Here is a 23,437-nt window from a genome sequence, read left to right on the forward strand (position 1 = left end):
AACACATGCTCGCTAAAAAATCGCCGGCTATATTTTTACCGGTCCAAACGGAGGCGCGGCGACTCGTGACAATTTATTCAAATGCAATGCAGCGGAGTCGCGCCCAAGTCTGTTAAAAAGTAAAAAGCTACCGGTTTGTACAGTGGGTCTATTTAAGATCTCCAGAGCCACCACGTGGCGCTACGGTCGGGGTAGGGCGAGTCCAAATCCCGAGGGAAGTGAGGTCACCGGTCATTGTGGGGGAAGGAGGGAGGGGGAGTGACGCGGTATCACGGCGCATGGGGCGTGCGTAGCGCCGGGAGTGGGCCGCCCAGGGCCGCCCGCCACTGCGCCGAGGCAGAGGGGAGGGGATGATGGCTGCGGGTGCGTTCACTCCGGTATGGTGGTATCCTGTTCATGTGGAACCAGCAAGAATGCGACTGAAGGGAATCATTATCTCAAACAAACGGACAAGCGAGAGGCAGCGTCAGTTCCAGCCAAAATCTTGAACAATGATAGTCGAAATATAGGACGGATTAATAGCATGCAACTATTCAGTCGATAGTTGTTTGAGTTGGGTATTTTTTCATTTGGCACGTTCAGTTTTGGTGGGTTTTATCGGGTCGAAAAGAATCCGAAAAGAAAGAGTTGAAATGGCTCCAGAAAAATGACCAAAAAATATTTTCTTTAAAAATGAAACTTAGCTAAACATTTATAAGCGATAATTTTGACTTTTTTGAGAGGATATTGGGGAAATATGTTGGTGAAAGATATCATCGTGCTTGTCTGTGTTGCAGCAGAAGGAAAGGTTTTGGTTCGTGTCCAGATAAAACCAGACCCGGGAGTGGGGCTCGAACTCACGACATCGCGTTCAGCTCACAGGTTACCCAACATAACGCTACGAGCACCTATCGCCCCGCGCAGCTTGCTCAGTGCTACGGCTAAAGTTCGGCCAAAGTGTCTGACGTCTGTCAATGTCACGAGGCGAAACCCCTAGGTAAATGTCCGTCCCAGTAGCTCGGTCGTTAGGGCGTTTGACTCCGTGTGGTGAGAGCGCACGTCCCGGTTGCAAAAGTCCGGGTTCGAAACGCGACGTGTGCTTGACTTTTTTGAGCTCCTGACGGGTATGGTTGTGGTTGGTGGCAGGCCGCTGCCAGGCGAAGTCAGTGAGGGGACCGGCCGTGCGCGGCTACGTGCGCACGTTAAAATTTGGACTAATTCTGCCATAGACCGGGAATTGCTTGATCGGAGGGTAGAGGTCAGGGTCAACGCAACAAGCTCAGCTTAGCGGGGACTCTTTCCTTGTGATTCCTTTCATTCAAAAGGTTCGGGCCAAATCTTTATTAAAAAAAGGGGAGCCGAACCATGTTGGGTCGGGTTGAACCCGGTTGGACCTGTGTCTTACACGCAATCATGGTCAGAGAAAACAGAGGCCAATTTCGGGTCAAATATTTTTATTAACCGATCTTATTGTTTTTTAGCTTACACGTATAATATCTTTAAGCTTTTTTCAAATCGAGACTTCATACACAAAAATGTGGCATTCGTCCGCTTTTTCTCATCTTCTCTCAGCGACTTGATTTGACCTTAAATCGTACCAGCAAAAAAAAAAATCACCTGCGTAATAATTATTTGCCCAAGGGCGCTCTACGCGAGAAACGCCAGCCGGTCAAAAAACTGGCGAACGATACGATATTTCTAGTGCTTGAATTATATTCAATGAAAATTTCAGCAGACATAAATAATCTTAATCCTTAACTACCGGGCGCTCGGAGCATTCGCTAGCATTCCATTGCCAGCTGCATTAACAACATGATATTTGCATTACTTTTGGTTCATCATAGTTACAGTAGATGAGCCGGCCACAGCAAACCCATGCCTCATTATCCTTTCCTTCCAAGCAGCCAAGCTAACCGGCCGCCCGGCCCACAACCGCGATATGGAACAACACTGGAGTGCGCCATTTGCCAGCGGCAGTGCCCACGCGTCGGGGCTGTTTGACAGGTCACCCGCACCGTGACCTCGCCAACCGCCCCCCCCCCCCCCCCGCCCACCTCCCCATCGGGCCCAGCTCGGTACTGACCTCCCCTTGAATTTGCCATGGACTCGACTGAGGCTCAACGCCATCTAGTAACGTCTGGAGATCCTTACTAGATCCACTGTACAATGAGGTGCATCGTGGAATCCGGATGAAAAGTCTTCGAGCGCCAAATATGAGCAATGTTCAGTCGGACTCAAGGTTAACACGATTGAGCTCAGCACACTGGGCGAGTTACCGCTGTCATGGAACCACGATAAATGCGCCCCTGGGCGCCGCTGCCGCTGTCGCCAACCGCCGTATCAGATCAGGGCGGACTCCCCGCCACGCGCTCAGCGGAATGTCACCGTGCCGATTAGTAAAAGGAGTGTATGACGAGCGCGCGTCACCGTACCGTTGGGCGATTAGGGTGTCGTTACCGTGCACGAAGTCAATTCAAATCGATTGTCGCATACGTTCAATATCGAGTAACCTACCAAAAAGTGATGGAAAAGTACGCGAAGAAGGTGTAGCAGAAACAGACCAATTAAAGCCTCAAGGCTCTTTAATAGAAAATTACTGACAATTTGGGCATCCGACATTTGAACTCGTAAAAGAAAATCGGCGCAATATCGAGACACGTTATCCAATAAAATATCCGACAATGTTACCGTGATAAGGCTGCTTCACAAGCGAGTGAACATTACGACTACCATAGACCACTTTATATCCCGATACATAGTGGTCTATGCGCCTACCAAAACCTTTCTAGATTGATAATATGAAGATCAAAGGCCGTCCGCCTGCAGTTTGTCCATGGCGTCCCCACTGACCTGCAGTTTGTCCATGACGTCACCACTGACCTGCAGTTTGTCCATGACGTCACCACTGACCTGCAGTTTATCCATGACGTCCCCACTGACCTGCAATTTGTCCATGAAGTCACCACTGACCTGCAGTTTGTCCATTATGTCACCGCTGACCTGCAGTTTGTCCATGACGTCCCCACTGACCTGCAGTTTGTCCATGACGTCACCACTGACCTGCAGTTTGTCCATGATGCTCTGCATGTGCGACTTGTGCGCCACGTCGCCGTACAGCAGGCTGGACCACTGATCGGGCGCTATGCGCAGGCCGGCCTCCAGCGCGATCTGCACGATCTGCGTGTCGTGCTCGCGGCGCAGCGACTCGTACGTGCGGAACTCCTCCTTCAGCTGCATCAGAGACGAGTCGCCCTCGCGCTTCGTCACCTGACGGCACAGAACAGAGGGGAGGTGAGGTAACCGTGCAGTCACCTGAGACTGCAGGTCAGGTGAGGTGAGGCACCCGTGGAGTCACCTGAAGCTGGAGAAGTGAGGTGAGGGCAGTATAAACTACGGAGTTACATCAGGTTACAGAACGGGTGAGGCGAGGGTGTGGTACTTTATGAGTTACCTGCCTAATTGTGCCTATCGGTATCTAATAAACGTCCTTGACAGAACGGGAGGAGATGGCGGCATGATTCTTGATGAGTGCATAAAGGCGGGTCAGCTAAACCAGAAACGCTGGACAAAAAAGGATTCGTGATCCATAATCGTGGCGATCGGCTGTCAACCGAGCGATGGTTGAGACGGGACGGTCCAAATCATACGCCCCCAACGCGAGGAAGGTCGTCACAGGTCCCATTGGTGCCGGCGGCATTGCTGAGCAGACGTACGACTATCAAACGATGTCACCGCCCGGCACCATGCATAATGGAACGTGGAGCCGCGTATAACTAGCTGGATCTATACTCAGTGCGCCGCACACGCATGATCCATCCATATCCCTGCGCATGTCAGATGGGCGATACCGAACTGGAAGCTGCGCTGACCGACCCTTCGACGGCAACTGATGCTAATGCCGCGCGGCCGAGCGTAACTCTCGGTTGACAGCAGTCGCCTTGAGACCCGCTTCCCTCTGAGAGAGACGGTGTGTCCTCGGCTTCCCTCACTCACTGGGAATGTTATATGAACATCAGATGCCACACAGTCTGATATCCAGATCCGGTAATATTGCCAAAATATCGCCGACACCTTCAAACATCGTCGCGGTACCCAAACGCCCCCTCACCAGCACTGAGGAACGACCCGGACCATTACCGTCATCCTACGCGTCACACCAGCACAGACGTCAGTTCTATGATGTCACATCACGCCTCGGACCATCAAAAGGGGCGACGTCATTATACAGGCTAGACCAGTACAGATGTGAGTCCAATGATGTCACATCACGCCTTCTCCGAGATCACGTCCGCATGGAAACGCGGTCAGCTCAGAGCGGGATATCATTCGAAACGATGTGAAAATTTCCGTGGAATCATCCGACATGACTGAAACTCTCACAGGAAGAGCAGGCGATTTGAAGGACAGTCGTGAGGCATTACATGTAATACTCGCGCTAAAGTCGCAACGCTGGCGGTACGTAGAAGGAAGCCAAACGAGCTAAGCAGGAAGAAAGCAGGGGATACGTCATAATGCGCAAGCAAGCGGGTTAGCGTGAACTGCTAACGGCTAACTATTTGCTACTCCATCAAAAATATTCGCCCTTACACACACACGAAAGGTATATGAGGTCTCCAGAGCCATAATTATTGTTCACACGATGTACCACAAAGCGCACTTGTGTGTGTACGCGTGGTAACATTTAGAACACCTAACTACCGTGTCGTGACGGCACTTGTCGACTCATTGGCTATTCATGTGTTACTATTTATAGATGCCCGTGGTCACGGCCCCCATTTAAATAAACACGCGAGAAGCGCGAGCAATTATTACCCTTAGGGCGCCATAAAAATGTTCCAACAGTCAGGAGTCTGCTATTTATGAGAACCGTTGCGTAGTCGAGCCTACCAGCTCAGAAGGCAAGCAATCGGACTTGAATAGCCCAACCGGTTTCGTGCGTATATGCATATTACGGCTCCATTGAGACTGTTGAAACAGCTAAACCCTCCAAAGCCGAGTTAAAAAAGTCGGCTTACATCCGAGGCGATAAAGGACAGCAGATGCAGTTATCATCGTTAGTGACATTGTAAATCGCGTTACTAAAACAATGGCAAACAGGCGTGCGTTAGCATGAAGGAGATTTTATACAAGTTTGAATATAAATTTTTATGCAAAACAATTTTTTCTGAACCTTCTAAAAATCAGGCCTCTTGAATAGCAAAAGAGGGACTTTGCATTGCATGCATGCCTGTATTTTGCATTTCGCCGCCGACCTAGCCACAGACTGACGGTGCGGGGGCGGAGCAGGAGCCCTGTTCTCCCCCGCTGGCAGTTCCAGGAGGGGGAGCGGTCGGGAAACCTCGCCTCGCCGGCGTCACGACCTCTCCGAGTCTGCACACGAAACGAACGGCGCACGATGCTCGGCGAGCCCAGCCGACCGCCGCTCTCGGAACTGTGAGAGCCGACGGCGCGTCACTGAACGTCGGGATCGACCCAGCGCACTTTCTTCATCCGCTGCACACGGACATCAGCCCGGTGCGCCAGACAGCCTTCGGTCTGCCCCTCCAGACCCCCATCATTTCCCCCCGACCGGGCCGAGCATTGCCCGCTGCTGGTATGTGGTAGCGGCTGATTGAGCGTCCCCGCTTCATCGGAATCCTCCTCCGCCCGGCGGCGGTCGACCTTCACGGCCGGACCGTAAAACGGTGACCTCACTGCCGTACCCGGGGGTCAGAGTACCGGTTCGGTGGGTGGCCGACGGACTGCGGACGGTGCGGGGGGTTGCCACTCTCCACACGGCACTCGCTGGCACGCAGCGGGCCCCGGCACCCAGTCTGCTCTGCAGAGCTCCTGCACCGCCCGCGGTCACGGTGTCCCTGTTAGCTGGGAGGACGGGCCCCGGCACCCTGTCTACCCTGCACACCCCGCCGGCCCCGGCTCTCCAGTCCCAGTGTCCTGCTAGCCTGGCAGAAGGATCTCGGCACCCAGTCTACTCTGCAAAGCCCCTGCACAGCCTGCCGGTCCCGTCCGTCTAGCCAGGTGTCCTGTTAGATGGGAGGACGGGCCGGTTCTGCGACACCTGAGCGAGCGTCATTTCAGCGAACGACATTTGAGCGAAGCCTTTTCAGCGATTAGCAATTTAAGCGATTGACTTTTTCAGCGATTGTCAAGTCGGCGAATTCAATCACAGCGATTATCAACTTAAGCGAGGACCAGAATCAGCGAAACCAGATTATGGAGGTCAATGGGGGACCAATTGAGCGAACACAGTTACAGCGAAACCGAACGCGACGGAAATCAATCATTTCTACTTTTCGGGAATTCTTGCCCTTGGAATACCCGCTTGGTATGTGTTATGCTTCAAGCTGCGCGCGGCAAATTAAAAATTTTCTTTTAAGCTTGGAAACCACAAAAATATCTGGCCTCATTCTGCAACTTTGATCTGGAAATGTGGAACGTGAGAGATAGGACGATGGAAGGAATTCCAAGGACCAATAATAAACTCGAGGGATGGCACAGGGGGATCCAGTCTATGTTTCAGGGACCTCACCCAAATATCTGGAAATTCGTACGTTGCTTGGGGCAAGAACAAATTTTACAACACGGGGAACTGATCCAAATTCAAGCGGGGAATTTCGCGAAAAACAGCACAAGCAATATGAATCTCTGAACAAACGTTTGGTCATCATTATTGGCAAACAGCAGGGGGGGGGGGGGGATCGAACCGCTGGAATTTTTAGAAATGTGGCATTAAATTTGGAGCTTAATGTCTGAACTTTGAACGTGACATCCACCATCCAGTTCCGGATAACCATGAAAAGTTCCGGAAACACTCGTTGTACGAACGCTCGCAAAAGAAAAAAAGAAAAAATATACCGTTACGGGGCGACGAAGTGTTTCGCTGAAATGACAGTCGCTCAAACTGTAGTCGACGAAAAAGATGTCGCTGAAACATAGCTTTCGCTAAAATTGATAATCGCTATATTTGATAATCGATCAATTTGATATTCGCTAAGTTGCCAGTCGCTGAAAATGGTTCGCTCAAATGACGTTCGCTCAAATGACACTCGCTAAAGTCGCTCGCACCGGGACGGGCCCCCGGCTCCCTGCCTGCCCTGCAGAGCCCCTGCACCGGTCGCCGGTTCTGTCGTCTCATCCGCCGTGTCCAGCCCCGTGGAAGGGTCCCGGCACCCTGCCTGCTCTGCAGAGCTCCAGTCCTGTCGGTCCATCCAACGTGTCCTCCCAGCTCGGCGGGGCCTGTAACGCCGCCCCGCCGGCGCTAGTCACACGGTACCGCCGGCAATACACCGGTGGTCTGACCACAGCGACAGACCCTCCGACCAGAGACGAACGGAGTGTGATGTGGGTCAGCAGGTCGGCTGACCACCCCTCCCTCACCCGGTCACCGGACAGGAAACTCAGCCGGTAGGGCGGGGCTGCCCACGGCGCCTTCTCCCTGTCCCGCCCATGACAGGGGAGAGAGGAGAGCTGATGGATGCTCTTGCTCAGCGCGCCGCGCCCTGATGCTCCTCCGCTGTATGCTGCTGACGAAATCAAAGACAAATGCTGCTACGTCAACGACCCAACAGATCACCATGAATACATCCTATTTGGTTTGATAGTTTGAACAGCAGGCGGCAGTGTGTGGCTTTACTCATCACTCTCGCCCCACATCCCAGTTTCGAACCTAGTCGACTCAAGAGTCACGGTTGTTGGCAGCAGGACGCACCGGACAAACGGGTCATGCTACTAAGCCGGCACCGATGTCAGCTGCAGAACACAAAATCCACAAAAACTGGCCACCCGACCGCAGGATGTTTGGTATTCATGTGATGAGAAAACGCAACGAGGGATTCTTCTTGGACTCTTCTCACGAAGCGAAAGCAGAAAAATAGGACGACTGCCATTGAAGGCTCCTACAACTAACACAGTTGTGACACTATTCCTCATGTCCTTCATCCAGTAAAGTTTCCATACGGCGGCGTGTACAGGGACCGACCTTGCGCGTCGCCACCAGGCCCGCCAGTCCGCCTCCGCTGGTGACTTCCGCGCGGACGTCGCAGCTCGCCGTGACCGTCCGCCGCGCTCAGTAATCCGCCAGGACCGGCCGTACTTACTACTTAGCCAGACCGAGCGGCAATCCGCCCAGAGCCCGCCGAGGACTTCCGTGTGTGGTCGGCCGGCGGTGAGCGCCCCTCACACGACCCAGACGGAGGAGGCGTCGGCGGCAGCTCAGACACGGTTGTTGATGCGGGGAGAACTGGGTCAAGTGCAAGCTGAGTAAAGTATCACTACGAAACTGAAATCTGCGATTAGAATACATTTGCAGCAGGCGCGCAGTATTAGGTATTCTGTCCTGGAGCGGCCGTATGTCAGCCTATCAGCGGCTGTACGTTGACCTACAGCGGCTGTATGCTGGTCTGCTCTTCAGCGACTGGCCTGAACAGCGCGGTAGTGCAGGAAGCACCGAACCATGGATACTTTATCTCGGCACCTGTGAGCCCGCCTCGCCCCCGAGCTGCTATATTCTGCCGCCCATGAGTCGACAATCTCCCAGTGACATTGGGCCGGAGTTTGGCTGCTGAGCCGCCCATATTCCAGACTTGTTCATACGGTTCAAAGTCGGCTCCGGCTTACCGGCTGGCTGGAAGGACAAAAAGGTGTGCTTCGGGATGATATGATAACGCTAAGGAAGGAACTGAATGACTTGTAACCATAAGAGCCTGCAAAGCAAAGGCTCACGAAGCTGGGTGGAGCTGGGTGGATCAGCCACAATTCACTGGATGGAAACGCGCTGGTCCAGATAAGGTTTGCGGTTTGCTAAAGAAACGCGCAAAACAACTGCAAACATCTGATCACTCTTCACTAGCCAGTCCCAACAGCATTCTCACTTCTCACTCTCAATGCCGTCAGTCACCAGTCATCAGACAAGCCCGCATCAATGAATGTTGCAGCATAACATTGGTGACCTTGACGATAATACCTGGAGTCACATGTTCAGGATCAGTTGCCATAAAATGGTCCCTAAGGGGAGTTTATAGTTGCGCGTTCCGTTAGCCAAGCAGAAGAGCGACATTTATTCCTGCAAACTGCAGCTCGTCGTGACCGAAACAAGCTCCGCAGCGCCGACTGGCAATCAGGTAAAGCGGCTGATGAGGCTGATATGTTCGCTCTCGGGCGTATCTGCACAATCCGGTAAAACGGGAATGTCAAGGATTCGCAATGTTGCAGCGCCGCAGGATCGGCGCATCCAGACGCTGCAGACTTATCACCGATCGCAGGTGCCGCCGTATCCTTTGTTTACGAGCAGTCCGTTGCCCGCACCACGCCCCGATTGTGGCGTGTCCGTCGTCCGTCCGTCCGCGCTGACTTGCACATTCCCGGGGGCCGGGCCGGTTTCGGTTCGGGGGCTGTCAGGGTGCGGTGGGCGCGAAATTCGGGACCTGTACTGATTGAGGGGCCACGTTCTGTAATCAGCCGGGGACGGATAAACAGAGCACATCTCTATCCCCCATCCCTAGCGGCCGAAATAAGTAGCAGTTCTCCGCGGTTAGGACAGGGGTCAGTGACAGACAGTTTCCAAATTAGCTCTGAGTCTGTCCGTTCACATGGCGCAACATCACCGAATCTACCGAGGTCACGTCCCAGTTCCCCACACTGGAAGCTCCTGTGGTTTCGCGATGAGTAAAAGTGGTGTCTCTGTCAGGTCTTGCCCCCGGTATGCCATCGAATGTCCCAGAACAGAAGCAGGCCTGAGAATTGCAGAAGGTGGGACTTTGCAGCAAAACCAGCCCGACAAGTCGTGCCAGCGGCTCTCAGAAGCGGCTCGTGATGACACCGTAGGTCGTCACGTTGTAAGACACTGTCAGGGAATGAGAGGTGGGAACAGAACCAGTCAAAATCCACTGTGCAAGCTCAGTATATAAAATTTCACCGAACATTGCGCTACCTACAAATCTTCGCGAATCATCACAGGCTCAAGAGGTCTTGCCGTCTTTGGGGTAGCCTGATTTTCTTTTAGCAAGGCCAAACAGAAACAACATAAAAGCGGTGTAGGCATTACGAAATGAACTAAAGAACATGGATGCTCTCGTTCCAATTTTCAGCGTTGCAAAACGAGTGAAGCGCTGAAGCTTGATCAGAGCCAATCTCTCCCACAAAAAGCAGCGCTCCAACATCCTCCCGACTTTTCTCACAGACTGAGATCGGAAGCCGACAGCTCACACATGCACCTCTGTCCCGACACCTCAGTCCTTGACACACTACTCTTCATCGGTTTTCCCGTGTCCTTAATAAGGGCTCAGAGAGACGCGGCGCATGCTAAGGACAGCATGGACTGCCCGTCCGGAAGCGCAGTCATCCCCTGTCCGCCTTTGTGCCGCCACAAACAGCACACAGCCGGACACTATCATCCTGCGCGCCTCTGAAAAAGACGGCCGCGTCCCGCACGCCAATGTGCCGGGCGCGGCGCCGACTTCCGGACGGTAGGGGAGCCAAACAGCCGAGAGAGGAGTGCGCCAGTCAGCGGGGCGACAAGAACTGCACCGTGCCCGCCCGGCACTTCCCTGTCCTTGGTCACAGCCCGCCGACAGCTCTCTGTCATAGCGGCGCGGTATTTCCGTCCTGTCCACCTGAGATGGACCGGGGCTGCAGAGTCGATAGCTGCGCGCCGGCCGCCCGCTCCCTCACCGCGGTCATACGCGCCGGCACGTCGGTAGTCGCCGCAGCGACGGAAGCTGCTCCAAGGTCCCCGGCGCAGAGAGTCCGGGGCGACAGGGGACGGCGCGGCCGCTCTGCAGTGTCCTCCCGCATGCAAATGTCGGCGGCGGCCTGTCAGCCACTCCGCCACCGCTGCCGAGTGTGTGCGGTGACGGGCCGCTGCCGGTGAGAGGACCCCAAGTAGCCGCCGTGACCGTCCTCTCACCAGTGTCCGTGTGTACCCAGCGGTGGGGCCGGACACCGCCGTGTTGACGTTCCGGCAGTTTCATTAGAGCCGTGTCGCGCCCACAGCGCCGCTCCCGCCCACTCCGGGGGACCGCTAACCCCAGTCGCGCACCTCCGGAAACGCGCCGGGACGGCACTCCCCGGAGATGACGCCGGAGGAGCTCCGGGCGGCTCCGGGCGGCGGCGCCGACCCTCGGCGGTACAGGTGTGTCCCATGACCCCGCGGCAGTAACAGGTGCGCTCACAGACCGGCTCCAGGTGACCCGAGGTGTTCGAGACGTCCGATACGGCTCCACTCCCTGCCACCGGCCGGATGGACGCGTGGGTGGCGCCGGGGGCCTCACACCGGCTCATCCCCGCCGCCGATGGCTGTCCGATACCATTCCCCGAGCCGCGAGAATGGCGCACCCACGCCGAGAACAGCGCACCTACGCACGTCATAACCTCTGCGTGTGCAGCCGGAAGCCGTATCTCACAGTCCGATCGGAGTATGACAGGCGGTGTCGGAGGTGTCATTAATGTCAAGGCGAGTGGGAGCAGGCGGCGCTGTGGGAGCAGGCCGTTCGCGAGGCGTCCCTGCAGACCCGCCGGAGAGCTGCAGAGTCGGCGGCACAGTGCGGGGGACGGGGTACGGCGCCGTGTCACCCGGTGCACCGGGTCAAACGGAGCTCCGACGGCGCCGCCCCTCGTGCACTGGGTCAGCCGGCCGCGGCCCCGCCGCGCTCCCCAGTGCAGCGTGGTGGGCTGAGCTGGCCGGCCGCCGCCGCCCCCGGCCGCCGCCGGGCCCGCTGCAGCAGCTCGGCAGAGACCCAGCCACGGCTGACAGTCTCCCACAGCTGACTGCCAGGCATGGCTGCAGCAGCTCGGCAGAGATCTCGCCGAGACAGTCTTCCACAGCTGCGGCAGCTGCCGCTCGGTCGGCTCTCCCAGCTGTGAGAGAACAGCTCGCCACTGATATCGAAAGGTGAACATGTCGATATCTAATGCCGAGATGGACTCTCACAGCACGACTGGCGGCTCCCACAACCAGAGTGAGCTTGCATGAGAATACATTTAATATGTCTGCGATGATAAGCGATAGGCGGGTCCGAGCGACTGCTTTTTTGGGCTGCCGTGCTGCTGACTCCACGACTGATGGTGTATTCACACAGCTAGCACGTGTACCGTCGGACCAGAGCGGTCGCTGCTACATCACCCACCAGACTGAGCACGTAGCTGGTGTATGAGGCAGCGCCGTACATGTCCGAACGACATCGTAAGGTCGACATATTGTGTCCGGGGCGACAAATGACTACACCAATCGGCACACCTCAGGACACTCCGAGGATGGCATTGCAGGCTGGGCACACCCTGTGACATGGCTTCAGCCATACAGGATTTAGATCAAGTGCCAAATCATTTGGAACTTATATAGCCCTCCCAACACTCGATAAAATGACCATTTCACCTTGCACTGGCAATAAAAATAATCGGGTGCTCAAAAGTCAGCAGCAATAAGTCAACAAATCATCGGCAGCGTTGTTAAAACGGCATAGTAAGAGGTATATACACAGTGCATCACGCCAGATTGTGGTAATCGGGAACGGAAATATCTAATTTAGAGAATAAATATTCAATGCAACTGGTGAATGATCGTTACAATAGGTTGCGTGCTCAAAACAATGCACATTTTATTTAACAAAACCGTACGCCAGACTCGTTAGTCTCAGTCCATCTCGAATTTCTGACTGCAATCTATCGGCACATTATCTCGCAAAAAACGTAAAGCAAATAGGACGTGTTAATCGCCGATGACAACTGTGCCTATAGGCAAAAGAAGGTTTTCAAATTTGGTGTAGAATAAAACTGCAAACACGTTGTTATCACGATAAGATGCAAGATATCATTTGAAACTAAATGTTTGGCCACTGCAAGTAGCATCAGTGTAAAGCTCTCCACATTAAAGACACATACAAAGACACACCCCTGCAGCCTCACCGAGACCGTTCTTTTCGTGTTGTCCGCTGGCATTATGTACTTTGGCCCCTGCAGCTGCCAAAGGCCGTGAGTCATCAACTCAGTAGCTGTCATTGACAGCGTCGGGACACTCGAGCCGCACTACTGTCCCCGACGCTGATCAAGTTACAGCACCTAAACAACTGACCTAACTGACGGACTTGATGCTCCCGAGTCCCAGCCCTCACAGAGACTGACCTGAAAAGCGAACTTGGTTATGTATCAGTCACGAGTAACCATCAATCACTTGTTCCACCATCCCTCGGACATGCCTGTTTCCGTTGACACGTAAGTGTCGAGCGAATATGATCCAAGCAGAGCGCCATCCCGATCCGCCGCTAAGCGGGACCATCTGTGATCACCGATTCCCCGTAGACATCAATATCTCACAGCCTACCTGCCAGTCACCTCACAGCCCGTAACTAGAACACCAAGGCCAGCTATCTCATGAACCATGCAAATCGACACCGCCAACGGTCCGAGGAACGGGCCGATCGGTGCGAAGGTATGAGCCAGAAATGGCTGCTCTGTGCCGGCTGCCTCACCCACAGCGGGTCACCCACATCGAATCGAAACCATTGGCTGTGATTCGGTCCCAGTGCTTTGTTGAGCCACCACTGTCCAATGACCATTCATATCCGGTCAGTGATCCAGTTCGACGACTAGGAGTGACCCATGATTTCACAAGCAGTCAGAAAAAAATAGGCCGATGTCAAACATGTAGAACTTGAATCTCACAGAACCAGACCCCACAACGCATCACTCATACCTGAAGTTCAGTGCCAAAGCGTATCACCAACACCTGTAGTTCAATCCCCACCGTGGCGCAGGTATCACTCACACCGCCACTGGACCGTCACAGGATGGTCACCCGCAGAGCCGGATATTCATAGGCGCTGTGTAAACCAGGATCCGCCTACCGGCCCACTGGGGCCCACATCCGGCACAGACGTTACGAAATGTCAGCCCGCTGTACCAACAGCTCCGCGTGACCGAAATAACACGGCTCAATGGAGCTTACTCTTAGTCATAGACTGTTTCTAGCCATACCTTTCATAACGTAAACAAAGCAACTGCTCTGTTTTCGTTTTTGCTCTTGTAGACAGTTCATGAGCCAGGACACACTACACAGTGTGAATACGGATTCACGGGGGTCCTTATGAACACCCGGGGACATGACTGCGGTGCGCCGCTCTGGTCAGTTGGTCGGTAGGTACGGTGCAGTACATAGGCATATACATACGAGTCACTGCGGTGCGCCGCTCAGGACGGTCGGTAGGTCAGTCCTCAGTCGTCAGTCGGTACGGCGTGGTACACGGCACGGGTCACTGCATTGAGCCGCTCAGGACGGTCGGTGGCGCAGTATACATACAGTCCGGGTCTGCGACGCTCAGCGGTCGGTACGGCGCGGTATTCACTGAGGCCACTGCAGTGCGCTGCACAGGTCGGTCGGTAAGTACGATACTGGTCAGGCCGGACGGTACGTCGCAGTTAACAGTACTGTAACGCAGTGATTCGTACTTACGAGTCACTGCGGCCAGTCGGGACGGTCCGCCGCAAGATACAGACCGGTGACTGCATTACAGCGTGTGGGTCTAGCAACGAGTTGCTGAGCGCACCGGGAGACGGCAGCCAGACACAAGAAGCTAACACCACTGTATTCCCCGCTCTTCCTGAGGAGCGACCTTGTTATCTCGAGTACTGGGGCAGCCTATAGATAGAATGAACTGCATCTAAGGCACGTTTGTGTCCTTGCGTCAAATGAAAAACGCCATGCTTAGTGTTGTGACAATGCCACAGTTGGGGCATTCCACGATAGATCGTACCAGGCCCGTCACCCTCATCTCTCAGATTTTAATGAAAATCGGTCCTAGGGGTAATCATAGGCCCCAAAGACGCCTGGCAAAATATAAGACTTCTCAGATCAAAACTTTTTGAGTTATATTGCATTACATTTTTTTAACTTCGGTTTGTAACGGTGAGTTTGATGGCCTATAACTCAATAACGGGTTATGCAACCAACAAACGAGAAACAACACTAAGCTTGCGATGAACCAAAAAATGATATTACTTTTTAAAAATTCTAAAGAAAATTTTTGATTGTTGAACAAAAACCTTATTTTTTTTATTTGCCTCTAATGACTTTTGGGACCAAAATTTTTCACATTTTTATTTTTTCAAAATAAACTTCATGTCATTGCAAATCGACATGCAAAAAATTAGAAAGGTGTTCTTTCTATAAGTTCCTCATTTTCCCGCAAACAAAATGGGTTTCGGAGGGGTTGATACGACCCCAGCACGCCGTTTTGCTTCTAATAGAGGTAGAGCCTCGCGGAAAAAACGAACGTGTGTGCCGTTACAAGTCGCAGCGATTGGTACCCAATTTTAAGGTCTCAGGTTAACCGGTAGCGTCTGAGGTCAGGTCAAGTGACTGAAGTTACGGGTTCGGTTTTTAGTAAATAACTTCGCAAAAAAATGGCCGCAGAGCCGCGATTTTGGCATCATTGTGTTCGCCTAGCTCAGGTGCGTCGAATGGTATACTTTTTGTTAGGGTGAGGTCAACTTAAGTAGTTGACCTCGGGTCAAGGTCAGGTCAGAGCCCCTCAGGTCACGAAGCTGGGCAAAGGGTATCATATGGCATATCATTCGATTCGGAAGGTCTTCCCGAGTCCATTGGTGGCTTCCCCGACTCTCTAGCTCAATTTGATCGGGAGTTATTGACGAAAAACTCTTACGACCCTAGTGACGTCATAAATGACGTCACGCAAGGTTAACAATGCAAAAGTGAAGCATTGGACTTTGCAAGGAGTGCATGAAATCACGATACCATGTACGTGAGATAGTTTTAGATCATTATCGGCGCCAAAATAACAAATTTTATATTTCCCCATTGACTTATAACAGTGATGTCACGTGACTCATGTGACCTTCAAAAATTCCCAGATATATAAGTTGTGAGACCTCTGGAGGACACCATGTATGCGTCCTGTAACTTTTATCTCGGACAGCTATGGTCATTGGCGTCCAAAACAATGTCAGAACCAAACAGCCTTTTTCACTCTCGCGCTTATAGGAAAGAGGGTTGGATGAACCCTCTTTTCATTTTTTTTCATTTCCATTTTTCATTTTCAGATGACTAAGACTTCAATTTAAATTTCAGTAACCCGTGATGTCACTAGGCAGCTTTACCACGCCATTTGTAAGCTCCCCTCCCAAAATCACTATTCGAAACCGTTATTGTGACGTAAAATAAATACATTTATAGAAAGAACACCTTCCTAATTTTTGGCACACTTCTTTACAATGAGCTAAATATTTTTTTAAAGAAATAAAAATTCAAAAAAAATTGGTCCCAAAGTCCAAAAAATACAAATGAAAGAAAACTCGAAATGTCATATATAAAAAAAAAGCGTATTTTTCGAAATTTCAAAAAAAAACATATTAATCTCTGTTTCATTGCAAGTTCAATGCTATCTAACATTTGGCATTTGAATAATCCGTCTTAGACTTACAGCACGCCAAACTTAGCGCTGCAAAGCAAGATCCAAAAAATGTTATACGCCATAACTCAAAAAATACTTATCTGATAAGCCTGAAATTGTTACAGGTAGATTCAGAGCCCCTGATTACCCCTGAGACCAATTTTCGTCAAATTCCGAGAGATGAGGGTGACAAATTGGAAAAAAGTGGTACGATCTATCGTGGAATGCCCCAGTTATCTTTTTCCGGGGCTACACTAATTTATCGAGAGAATCGATAAAGAAAGCACAGCCAATGTGCGGTTACGACGCGAAAACATAATTCACAGCAGAGATGCCAGTGAGAAGCGGGGCAGGATGCGTGGATCATATCGGCGGTTTGCGGGAGTCGCGAAGGCGGAAACACGGACACCTCAGATGGTCGACAGACCGCCGGGAGAAAGTGGAACTCATGTGCTGATCTGCCGGTGAAACGCGCCTCGGCCCGGCCGACCGCAACTACACACACACTACACAGGTCAGCCGTCTGAATCTCATTCCGGCCACAGTACACACTACACGGGTCAGCCGCCAGAGCCTCATTCTCTTACACAGGTCAGCCGCATGAGTCTCCGCCACGCCGGCAGCAATAAACGGGCCAGTCTTCTCCGACCGCAATACACGGGTCAGCCGTCTCCCGTTCCGGAATACAGTGTCGATGAGTGAAATCTTTCCTCGTCAACAGTAAACAAACCTTCCCCCGAACACCTTTCACTGGACAGTCTACAGGGTGTCCCATAAGTTCGTTCTCACATTATGTTTGCATGTGAAACAGAGTACATTGCGTTTTGGTATATTTATGACCCCTCAATGTGCTCCCCATTTAATAGGCAAACACATGAATGCATGCTGCGGCATGCCAACCGGCATGTTTGGCTGCATAGCAGGCTTAAAGTTAACCCAGACTGACTTGACATGCGCCGTGAGCTCCTCGAGGGTGGAACAGCGCTACGCTTCGACGAGCCTCAACTTCAGCATAACCAACAAATTTTTATGAAATTTTGATCCGATGAGGTGCCTGGCATGTGATCTTGCCACAAACGCCTGTCACAGTCTCCTTGCACCGCTTTTAAGCTTTGCTTGACCTGTGCACTGATGCACTGTCTTGCCTGAAGATGGGCCTACGACCTCCCGGATGCCATTTTCTCCTCTATAAATGTGTTCATACTCGCGGTTCGAGTTCAGCTTGAGGGCTGAAATTCCTCCTAGATGTTCTTGGAAAAGCATTCTGCTTCCCAAAACTGTTTCTGGGTTGCCACTTGTAACTTGATCAAATCCAGAACGCCTATAACCCCACAACACAGTGACCCTGGCCTTTTGCATAGGAACATAACGGGACGAAATGAAGGCCTCCTCCTTCGCCCTTATGGGGTTGTTTTCGGGTTTGGATGGGTGTTTCATCTCGAACGTGGACTAGTTAGTCCAGATGACCTGGTTGATGTCATCAACCCTCTAGTTTTGTTTAGCCTCAGGCATAACGAAACTCATGTTTGGCCATTTTAAGACGTTTTTGACTGTTTTGTACCCTCCGGTAAGCAAAGCTTAAGTCACCTTGAGTTATGTACCCCGAAAGAACACTATTAGACAGCTGGTAATCCATCCTGAAAAGTCTGTTTACCAACTTTCTAACCCTTTGACCTTTTTAATGGCGACTTTGGCGCCACACAGTTTTGGCCACTTGGCTCATTCCTGAGGGCTGGCTAGAAAGAGGATAAACTTGCAGTGATTGACTCCCAACAAATCATCGGCGTCACTTGCTGACTGTGCGTCCAGTTAGCGATGGATATTGGCTACAGACTGGTAGGCCTCAATCACCCTCAATCGTCGCGAATGGTCACGTGCTGACTAAATACTGAGACGTACCCGTATCGGAGACCTCTATGTTGCGGCGTTAGCCGTCTCTGTAGGAAGCGGGCTCTCTAGCAAAAACTATTTTGTCTACAGAAATTAGCTACTGTGGAGCATATTTCTACCAGCCATGGCAACCATGTAAGCTCAGTTACGAACCAATTTCAGCGTGCCTTTAAGCAAGAAAGCCTAAAAACGTAAAATTTAGGTGAGAACGAACTTATGGGACACCCTGTACTTCAGAATCAGTCACCCATCTCTGTACGGCTACCCCAACACTCTGAGGCCAGGTCATCCGCATTTCCTTTCTTTACTGGACACCTAATTTGTCACAAAATCCGTCCGTTCCTCTCCGAAATGCCACTTTTCTTCTCCGAACTGTCTCCCTTTCAGCGACCGGCAAAACGCCCCACCCATCTCTCTACCCTCCCATGACCCCAGCGACACGGCCCATGAGCTTTCCGTCTCAGCGGCGTGGCCCGCTTACATAACGGAGCTGCCGGCGGGCGCTCTGTACTGACGAGGGCTGCTGGCCGGGCTGGGAGGGCGGACGGCGGGCGGCGGACGGGCTGCGGCGGGCGCCGACCGACCACTACTCGGCGCGGCGCGCTCCACACCGCTCAGACGCCGGCCGGCGAGCGACCAGGGAGCACACGCCGACACCGCTCCGCCGCTACCAGCGCACACGTGCGATACGGTGACTCTACGGAGAGAGGTGTGAGGAGCACAGGGAGGCGAGTACTGCAACCGCTGAGTGGACATCAGCTGCCGAAGAATAGGCGGAGAACGGCCCGGTACCAACAGCAACTTCGGAAACAAAAGACAACTGTGTCAGTGTCAGACTTACAAACCTCATCATACGACTACGTCGCAGAGGTGAGCCAGTTTCAAGTGCCAACAGTCAGTCATCAGCCCTCCGACCCAGACGTCCGTCCGCCCGTCCGTCTCAGCCGCCGGGTGAGGCCGGGCGCGCCTGGCCATGGCGCCGGAGCGGAGCGCCGCGCTGCTGCTGCTGGTGGTGGCGGTCTGGGCGCTGCTGGTGGCCACGGCCGCCGCCGTGCGCTGCGAGATCGACGAGCACTGCGGCCTGGGCGGCGTGTGCGACACCCAGAGGCGCTGCTGCGCCGTGCGCGGCTGCGCGTTCGGCTGTCCGCAGGGTCAGGCGTGCCGCGAGGGACACACGGCGTGCGGCAAGTTCACGCGCCTGATCGACACGTGCGCCTGTCCGCGGAAACTGGGCTGCGTGTGGCAGCCGGAGCGCAGTGAGACCCGCGACTGGCAGCCGGAACGCAGCGAACCGCGCGACTGGCTCGATCTGTTCTACGACGTGCAGTGAGCGACACCAGCGGCAAACGCTGCTGCGGTCAGACAGGGACGGCGGGGGTCAGGCGCCGGCGGGCGGGCCACCGCAGTGAATGAGAACTGGCCGTGTGATAGTGTCTGCCACAGTGCCGCACAGGCGCCCTGCCTACAGCCGGACACTGGTTCGACTGGCCCGACCTCACTGCTCCGCCGGCCCGCTTCGTTGTTTTGTGTATATTCGTGTACATTATGATGCTGTGCTTCTACATGTGTCTCATAAGGGCAGAACAAATATCGTACTATGACTGTGATTGCAATGAGTTAAACATAGCGCCAAAAGACATAGTTGACTCCGAGCGCGGGAGACATGATGTCCATCACATCCCGGAGGCGTCTTTTATTGTTGGATGTTACTTTTTAAAGAAACGTATAGACGAGCATCATTGAAAGCCCGGCGAGAAACACCGCACGCAATGTCATCACGATTTTTGTGACGCCAGCCCCTCGCCAAACAGGTGATATCGCACCTTCATCGACATTATCATCGAGTGAGTGAGTGTAAATGTGAATAGCGCATTGAACACTTGAAAGTCACCATGCACAATACATGCATAAATTCATACCATTACTATGCAGCTTTTCACATAGCGGACTGTCGGTTGCAAATATCGTGTATGGCCTCATGTGTACTGCATTTTCTGCATTTGAATGTTACTGGATGCTAGAAAACACGTCTTCGGGAAGTACCGAAGCGCCTGCGAGCTGACAAAGTGCAAAGTTGACACATTCACCCCCGTGTCGTTGGCGCTGTGATAATGATATGGCCAATCGGTACGTTCAGGACAGTCACGGTCACAGACTCGGCCCACGGCGGGTCGGCAGAGCCGGCGGCCGCCTGGAACGGCCAGACTGCGAGGCGCCTCTGATCTACCGACACAGAGAGAGGCGGCGCGTGTTGCATGGGGCGTGACCCGGTGACCTGGGGGCGCCCTCAGACACAGCGGTCGACAGAAAAGAACGGACGCCGGGAGAGAGAGAGAGAGAGAGAGAGAGAGAGAGAGAGAGAGAGAGAGAGAGAGAGAGAGAGAGAGAGAGAGAGAGAGAGAGAGAGAGAGAGTCGCGACCTCAGATTGGCACAGGGAGGCAGGGAGAGGGGAGGGAGAGGAAGAGGAAGAGGGAAAGAGGAAGGGTAAGAGACGGAGAGAGGGGCAGCTGCCCCGCCAGACACAGCTGAAGGAACCCCCAACCGAAGCCGGCGGTACGTCGGACCGGTCAGAGGGGATGTAGTGAAGGATCGAGACGCCCTCTTATGTAACAGCGGAAACTACCGATGCATTCGTGCATGAGTTGTGTTGCGCCAGTTCTGGGAAATATGTCTGCGGCTGCCCAGACAATCCACTGAGCACAGTTTACTACGAAATGGTGTCTCTATCAGTCATCAGCTATGCCTTTGACGTGTAAGGGCTCGCGAAAAAGCTGCAGCTCAAGCCCCTATGGTGACGAAGCCGGACAGCTCTGGAGAAACACCGAGTCCGAGCTGTTTGAGCGCCGCGCAGCTCGGCTGTACCCAGTCAGAGCGTGGAGCTGTGCAGCTCGACTGAAGCCAGTCAGTGCAGCCCGCGGCTCCGGCGGCTCCGGGGCGGGGCTGCGCAGTTGGTGTCGCCGCCGGCGGAGGAGGAGCGACCACGCCCTGTCCGTCCGACTCGTCCGATACGGACGGTAGGAGGGCGGACGGTGAGCTCTGCCGACCGGCCGGTCCGAGCAGCCGGCGACGGACCGGACCGGAGACCAAACCGAGCTGGTTCGGACCGGAGACAAAACCGACCGGATCCGGGACCAGCGCAGACACCGGGCTACCTGTCCCATCACAGTTGGGATCCGGCGCATACACGGCGCTACCTGTCCCACCAGAGTCAGCGCCGGCGACAAAACAGAGCTGGTCCGGGCCCAGGCGCCGAGACACCGCGCTACCTGTCCAGTCGCAGACGGGTCACGGCGCAGACACCGCGCTCCGTTTCCACTTTTATGTTAGGCAGGACGCCGAGTTGGCTCAAATTCTCAACACTAAGAATGTGCCTCCGGGTCCGTGTCATTGGGTTGAATAGCCGATAACATCAACTAAGGAGCGTCCAAGAAGCTTAGCCCCCCGGAGTACAAATGGCATTTCTCTGACCATCCCACGTCACTCAGCCGGCCCGTAGAACAATTCCGAGTTAGCGGGGCCGGGCGTAACTCCCCGGCGGCCGGGGGTGGACCGTATTCCGGCCGTAATGCAGCCGTCCTGAGCCGCGCCGGACTGTCCTGTCTAACGGAGAGACGGGTCCGTTAGAGCGGCACCGGCCCGGCGGAACTGAGCCGATTACCGCGGTACTGGCCACAACGGCGGTACCTTCCGCACTCTGGACTGAGTGGACACCGCCGACCGGTGCCGCCAGCGGGCTATCAGAGAGGTGCGACTCATCTCCATGATGAGGATCAGGCTCTAACGACGCATTCATGTATCATAAATGTCGCCCCCACACTTCCGACCACGCTGGTCTGTCTGTGAGCTGGTGCCACATTACGTTCACACTGAGACTGACAAACACCATGTTTCGGGAGCTGGAATCGGTAAGATCATATGCTCGTCGATCCGGTAGGAATAAATTGACCGTTCAGACATCGCACAAATGATGAAGGTAATCAGTCGCTTCCGTTCGTTGTGAGTGCGATGTTTCGAGCATTCATCAATGCTCAAAACAGCACAATGTTACCAATCACCAGTTGTTCCTGCCCCATGACACACCGGCCACGGCATTTGTCTCCGACACTGCGCACATCCGGGGCAAGCTGGGTGGGATGGGGTCAGTCTCTCTTTGGTCCAGTGCAGCCAGTGCCGGACGGTGGGCACAGTATGTGAGGCGATAATTTACCAATATCATCTCCAGAACATGTCGTATGGTATGGCATGACGCGGCCGGGGTAGCTCAGGGTATGGTCACTGGTCAGATGCAGCTGTAATTAGCCTAAACGGCAGCATAATAGTTAGATGAGCGAGCGACAAATATTCATTTAGAAAGCTAGATCATTATGTGATTGTGCAAGTAGGCATTAAATTCAGGACCATAATAACCTCTTCAATTCGAGTCGTTCTGAAACAGCTAAAAATAGATCAAGCGTACCGTCAAATGTGTCCCGTAATGACTCGGTAAGAGACGTTCATCCTTACTCAGCGGTTACCACTATGGCCCGGTGAGGTACCCGGATCCCAGGAGGCCCTCAACACCGCCCTGCCAGTTCACCCTCTCAGTCTAACAGCGCCATACACTCTAATGCATCCGGAGTTCAATGCCTGGGCCGCGATTTCATCATCTACTCGCAAGAGGCTTTAAGTTAAAGATACGCATGTGCCCAAGCAAACTGGTAAATGACGAAAAGGGCGATTGAAATCGACTGGTGTGATTAAGACGGGGATTAAGCGAAGTAATATTGCAAATATTATGGTATTATGCGTATGATATTCATCAAAGCCAAAGTTAATGAAGAACAGCCAACGATCCAGCACCAAAATGGATTGTACATTTTTGAGTGACAATTCGCTACAGATACGGGCATTTCTGGAGTCGGTAGTAAACTCAAATTAACACACGAATACCCAACAGAACAGCGCACGTGTGCTAGCGGCGGCTGCACCAAACACAGCTTATATAACTCGCGGGGAAGCGTGTCCGCCAGTGCTCAGCAACGCCTGCGGGTGTTCGGCGCCGTCGGCCCGCCGCGCCGCTCTGTCGGAGGTGGTATAGGTGTTTAGGAGGGTAACCGGACAAAAAGTCAAAAGGAATAAAGTCAAAAGACAAATAGTCAAAAGACAAAAAGTCAAATGCAAAAAGTCA

At 53.3% G+C, this 23,437-nt stretch overlaps 1 protein-coding gene across 4 annotated transcripts in view; it reads right to left on the bottom strand.

Moving 5' to 3' along the window:
• Positions 1-23,437, bottom strand: part of LOC122393166 (roquin-1-like) — a 54,404-nt gene that overhangs the window by 13,676 nt on the left and 17,291 nt on the right. For all 4 annotated transcript variants that reach the window (XM_043388911.1, XM_043388909.1, XM_043388910.1 and 1 more), the window contains exon 6: positions 3,040-3,246. In XM_043388911.1, coding sequence (XP_043244846.1) covers positions 3,040-3,246 — 207 coding nt within the window. The remainder of the gene's footprint in view (positions 1-3,039; positions 3,247-23,437) is intronic.

This window comes from Amphibalanus amphitrite, unplaced genomic scaffold, assembly GCF_019059575.1.
Source record: "Amphibalanus amphitrite isolate SeventyFive unplaced genomic scaffold, NRLGWU_Aamphi_draft 000520F_arrow, whole genome shotgun sequence".
Lineage (NCBI taxonomy): Eukaryota > Metazoa > Arthropoda > Thecostraca > Balanomorpha > Balanidae > Amphibalanus > Amphibalanus amphitrite.